This window comes from Numida meleagris, chromosome Z, assembly GCF_002078875.1.
Source record: "Numida meleagris isolate 19003 breed g44 Domestic line chromosome Z, NumMel1.0, whole genome shotgun sequence".
In the NCBI taxonomy this organism is placed as follows: Eukaryota; Metazoa; Chordata; class Aves; order Galliformes; family Numididae; genus Numida; species Numida meleagris.
The window spans coordinates 55,074,733-55,080,984 of NC_034438.1; the positions used below are offsets into that span (position 1 = coordinate 55,074,733).

General features: G+C 40.0%; 1 protein-coding gene across 9 annotated transcripts in view; it reads left to right on the forward strand.

Annotated features, from left to right (window-relative positions):
* ZNF462 (zinc finger protein 462) overlaps positions 1-2,089 on the forward strand; it is a 92,108-nt gene extending 90,019 nt beyond the window's left edge. For all 9 annotated transcript variants that reach the window (XM_021379549.1, XM_021379546.1, XM_021379551.1 and 6 more), the window contains 2 exons: positions 569-683; positions 1,841-2,089. In XM_021379549.1, coding sequence (XP_021235224.1) covers positions 569-683; positions 1,841-2,042 — 317 coding nt within the window. In that variant the 3' untranslated portion in view covers positions 2,043-2,089. The remainder of the gene's footprint in view (positions 1-568; positions 684-1,840) is intronic.

A 6,252-nucleotide genomic window follows, 5' to 3' on the forward strand; every position in this document is an offset into this window, starting at 1 on the left:
GCTTGACACTCCTGTAAATGAGGCACCAAGCACTTTGTGTGAAATCTTAGAATGGGATGAAAAACCTGTGCAGTTAAAATGCAGGACTTTTTAGAGATACTCTAGCTTCCAAGACTTCACAGTGAAGAGCCTCTTTATTTTGAGGGTCACATGTTAACTGTACAACGTGTTTGCTACCTAGAGTTTGTACAACCAGGCTAAAAAGGCTTTAGTGCTTTATTTCATATTGCTTTCAAGCCATTTTTTACCATTAACTTAGCGTTGATTTTGAATCAAAACTCCATGATCTCTTCAGTTATTGAAACACGAGGACAGGAAGTAAGTAGTAGCTTTGTTATGCTTATTTCCAGAGACATTTTAAGATTTAGGATGTGATTTGTTACTTACAGTGTCATTTTGATTTGAAGCAATTGCATTTCCACAAACTCAGTAGTCAATGGGTAAGTCTTTTTGCTTCCTGGGGATACATAGTCCAATTTTGAGCCACAGGACGAATCGGAGCAGGATGAGAGCGGTCCCTTCTTGCCCTGGCACTTAAAAATTCAAAGGCTGTGCTTGCCTTTTCCAGATTCCATGATGTTTCCTGACAGTGGTCCTCCAGAGAAACGCTTCCCGTGTGAGTTCTGTGGCCGATCATTTACAGAAGGCTCTGAGTGGGAGCGACATGTGCTGAGACATGGAATGTAAGTTCGTTTACACTCCTTTGCCATAAAGCCAAAGGTGACAGTAGATCTTGTGTATTCCCCCATCATATTCATCACCTCCCTAAAAGCCCTGTGTTGAAGGCAAATGCAACTACATGAAGGAAGAATTCTATCTTAAGCGTGGCTGCAGTTATTGGATATCTCAGGATGAGGTCACCCTTTGTAACCCTGCAGCCCTTGGTGGCTGTGGACTCTAGGACTGTCCCCATAAGAATACCACTTAGATGGCTCAGGATTAACTAGTGAGGTGTGCTGTTGACTTTGCTTGCCAGCTGACGGGCGTAAACGTAGCAGAAAATTATGAATAATGTTCTAGGAATGTCTTGGGCCTTTTTCTGCTTGTACTGTTGTGTTTCTTTGGTGTGTTTGCAGTTAAACTTGTAGAGCAGTACAAAGAATTAGGTGCAAATAAATACTAAGTTCTTAAATAAAGTCAATCATTTTGAACTCCTTCTAAAATGCACCTAGTGAAACTTACAGCAAAAATCTTTGTCTTTTTGTAACAGTTTGCGTGCTGTAGGGTGATAAGCATCACAGATAAGATAGCTGTCTCTGGAATACTTAATTTTCCTTCTCTTGATGAAGATCACGTCTGTAGCTGAGATGTCTTTGCTGACAGGAGTTTGTTCAAAGAGCAGATCTCATTCAGGGTTTGCTGTCCTGCAGAAGGCATTTGAATACAATATTGTGGTTTAACTGTTGCAGGATGAAAAATACTACTTATACTTAATCTTGCCTACTTAGATGAGCACACTTGAAGTGTTGGAAGCTATAAAAAGTTTTACTGGATTGTTGCTCTTTGGGAAAGGTACTCTTTTCTTGCGCCTTTGTTTGGTGCCTAGTGGGTCTCATTTACAGGGGAAGGGGGAGAGGGGAATAAAGCGAGGTTCTTCCTTCTCATTCCATATCTGCCCCAGCTTAGAGGGAGCAAAGGGTTTATTTCAAAGCTGGAATTGTCCCACTGGCAGCTTCATTCCACTGTCTCTCCTCATCAGCATGAGGTGGCAATGGTGTGGCAGCTTGTGGCTACTTTTTCAGGAAGTGGTCTGTTTGTCCCCTGTGTGTGATACACATGGATTGGCTTTGTTGTTCTCTGTATTGACTGTGTTTCTGCATTCTGCTGCTTGGCTTTGCAGGGCATTGAATGAAAGCAAGCACGGGACGAGCGAGGACAGCCAGCCAAAGGAGGACGTGGAGGAGACTGTTAGCACACTGCCAGAAGAAAAAGAAGGCATTGAAAAAATGGTGCTGGACTATTCCCACAACAGTGAAACCATAGTCAGTGTGGTAACTCCTGACAAACCTCTCCAAGAGAACTCGGAGGCCAAAAATGAATAAGCATTTGGTGTGATTTTAATCAACGTACTTGAACAGTGATGAATGGGATAGGGTGGGTGGGCGGGGCGGGCAGAAGGAAGAAATAAAGCTGCTTTTAGGACTGAATGATCTATTTTCAAAGCACTGGTACCTGTGTGAGTGTGTGTATATTAAAGTTAAATATTTAAGTGATGGAATAAGTGGCTCCATTACATTGCTGCATCCTTTCTTCTGGATCTTGACAATGGGAAGTTACATTCATCTTGGACTAATGAAGAAACTCCCCATGTTCCAACATTACACAACGTGCTTTGCAATGGAGATTTGGATTGTTTATGAATGGAAGCATCGTGAGCGTGGAAAAAGTTAAGGGGGATAACTTTTCAACGCACAAATTTTGGTGCGTTTTTCTAGTTTTAATACATATTGCTTTTCCAGACTGAATGCAACTGCTTTAGAAAAGAAAAAAAAAAAAGAAAAAAAAAAAAGAAAACAAAAACAGAAACTGCTTTGCTTAAAACAGTCACCTGTTTCCTAGTACCTCAGAATTAACCAAGGGAGATCTCTGCATTTGTCAGTACTACCTGTTGTCATTGTGGTTAAATGTAGAGAGACTGCTGGGCAAGGTGGTGAATGGAGGAAGAAAAACGTTTTAAAGAAAGAAAAACAAATTGTGCTTAAAATCCCAGTGTGGGTTTTATTTCTTAAAATACTGTGATTTTTTTAATTATTTTAGTAAAAAAAAAAACAAAAAAAAGAGAGAGACTTTAATTCCTAGATAACTGTTTGTGAATTGTCATCCTTTATTCCAGGTAAGCTGTTTGTTAGTATTCAGTTATAATTTTAGGATTTGATAGATTTCACGTGACTGATTGTGCGGTTTTGTTTGCCGCATTTATTTTCTGTCAGCCTGAGGTGTTACAAATACAGCACAATTAAGTTTCTCATGTAAAATGAATTATTTCTTTTCAAGGGGGGACAGGGAAAGGAGACTAGATCTTGTGAATAGAACTTTTTGTTGCTGTTGTTGTTGTTGTTGCTGTTAATTTTAAACATACGGAAATAACAAAGACGTTTTAACTTTTTTTAAAAAACTAAAGAACCAAACTTACAGCACAGCTATGCAGCTTGCGGGCCAAACATGTAGGTCCTCATAACCGTTCTGTTGCTTGTCATATTAACATCTATCAGTCTCACACTAGTAACTTTCTGTTAAGATTGGCTGCCTTTTTTCTTCTGTCTGTGGTGTGCGTGCTTTCTTTTTTGTTTTGGTGTAGTGGGAGGGAGGGGTGTTTGTTAACACATCTTTTTGCAAGCAGAGGTGAAATAGTTACTTACGATATTGAGCCTGGAGAACTACTTTTACTTGATTCAAGGTGGAGTTGCTGAATTTTTTTCCCTCCTCCTTAGCTTTTAGTGTGAGGGGAGCAGCGTAGAATGAATAGGAACCTGCATACCTAAGTGGCTGATCCTGCACTTTTCCTTGGGTGGAAAGCCTACCCAACTCAAGGGGAATTTTGCCTGAGCAAGGAATACAGGATCTGGTGCCCATGGTATGTTCTGATTGTGAACAAAAAGAGTTTCTTTCCAAAAAGTAGAAAGTACTTGACTGAAACCTAGTTTTAGAAATGCATGTGTCTTTGTTTGTTTTTTTGTTTGTTTTGGGGGGGGGTCTATGGGAGGGGGAGGGGGGACAAGAGGAAGCTGCTGGGGAAATGATGTCCCAGAGAGCTTCAGGTGAAATTGATGGCAAAAATGTTGCATTTGTGGAATAAGTGCTACTTGAGAAGCATGGTGTTTTGCTTTTGGGGATTCATCAGTTGTGGGGTTGGGGGATTCCTTTGATTATTTTTTTTATTATTGTTTTTTTTTTTTTTTTTTTTTTTTTTTTTTTTTTTTGAGGTAGGGAGGGATTGTCATGTGAAAAACACATTGGAGGGACAAGTATAAATACACATTTTGTGTCTGTATTTGTTTTCTAATTGGCCTCATTTCAAATGTATTTAAACAGTTCCATACCTGGATTGGGTGTTTGTAATGGCTACCAAAAATGAAAAAGAAAAAAAAAAAGAAAGAAATGATTGTGACATGCTTTTATCACTACTTTATTTTTCAAATAACATGTAAATATTGTAATCCATTGGATTTTGTTTTGCTAACCTGTTAATAAAACATATGGGACCATTATCCTTTTAACAAGCCTAGAATGTCATATTGTTTTCCTTTTTTTTTCTTTTCCCAAAAAAATGTATACCTGATATATTGTGGACACACATGTTAGATGCATTATTATGATTCTGTTGACTGTAATGACATAGAATTGAAAATAACATTTTTTTCATTGTTTAATTTATACAGAGGACTTTTTCAGAGTTTGACAGAAGGAATTAAATAGCAAAATGCTAACCCATTGGCTTCAGCACTCGGTATTTCCTGATTTTAAAATTACTGCTTACTGATGGGGGATAGGAAGGGGATACTGAACTGTTGCACTGACGGGTTTGTTTTTTTTAAAAAAAGAAAAAAAAAACAACAATGAAATTAATAAAAACTTTTTAAGAGTGTTTTGCCTTTGTGTGTTGCGTTCTGTGTTGGCTACTCTGATGATAGGCTGTAGAAGTGTCTCTGTGACTGATTCTCCATTTAGCATCTCTAGGAGTGAGTGAAGCACCCTTTTTCCTCTCTGCACCCTTTCTTCTTGTACTTCACAGACACGGAATTTGGGATTTAGAGATCGTGTAGGGCAGTTCCTAGCTCACACAGGTCTAGAGCCTACCACGATGTCCCTCAAAGATGCCTTGAATACCCACCAGCCCAACATCCATTAGAGGCCAAGGGCTTGTTGCCAAAGTTGGCTGACTGCTCCTGAACCCAAACAAATGAAGGAATTTTGCAGTCTTGAAGTATCAAAATAGACAGAGTCAGGCTGAGTATCTGGACTGTCTACTCAGTTTTCATTAGTTGGGATACTGTATGTTTCAGTATCAGATGACCTACTGGATCCAGTGCTGAGATTGTGCTTAACTGGTGTTGAACGCACACCTAGTAAACTGAGGCAGGGGTGTTATTTTTTTCCTTTTTATCCATTGAAAACTTAAAAATGTGCTTTTGGTGTTGTCTTGGAATCTTTATTTTTTATTTGCTGAATACAGATTTTTTAAAAGAACATTTAAAAGATGTCAGACATTTTTTTTCTGGATGTATTTTAATTAGATCCTGTTTCAAGCTGCTATTTGATTTTACTAGAATTGAGCACACGGGATGTTAAATAGTTTGAAAACTAATCACCTGATGGCTTTACAAGCCTCCACCTTTCTTTTCGGTCTCCCTACGAGTCAAAATATTTTGCTAAAAGAGTTACTTCCTTATTCTCTGTTTAAAAAAAATGGGGAAAATTATGTGTTTTAGTCTGTTAGACATTGCCTTTTTTTTTCAGCAGCCTCTAGAAATAGTTGTTCATAAGGAAGACCTGCAAATAGTTTGCAGGTCTGTTATCTTCTACCCCAGAGCTAACCTGCACTTCCAACATGTTAAAAAAGAGTGGCTCAGTGATCAGCCACTATCAAGAACTACATAACTGACGGAGTCATAGAATGACAGAATCATTAATGTTGGAAATGACATCTAAGACCACCACGTCCAATCACCAGCACATCCCCACCATGCCTACTGACCACATCCACACGGTTCTTGAACACCTCCAGGGATGGCAGCTCAACCACCTCCCTAGGCAGCCAGAGCCTCGCCATGCTTTCTGAAAATAAGTTTTCCTTAACATCTGACCTGAACCTTCCCTGGCACAACTTGAGGCCATTTGCTCTCGTCCTATTGCTGTTGCCTGGGAGAAGAAGCCAACCCCCACCTCACCACAACCTCCCTTCAGGCAGTTGTAGGGAGCGATAAGGTCACCCTTGAGCCTCCTCTTCTCCAGACTGAACAACCCCAGTTCCCTCAGCTGCTCCTCATAAGGCCTGTGCTCCAGACGTCTCACAGCTTCATTGCCCTTCTCTGGGCACATACCAGGCCCTCAGTATCTTTCTTGTAGCGAGGGGCCCAAAACTGGATGCAGTACTTGAGGTGCAGCCTCACCAGTGCTGAGTATAGGGGGACAATCATCTCCCTTGCTTCTGCTGGCTACACTAATTCTGATACAAGTCAGGATTTTGTTGGCATTGGCCACCTGGGCACACCTTGTGATGATTTATAGAGCATTACACTTCTGTTATTCCAC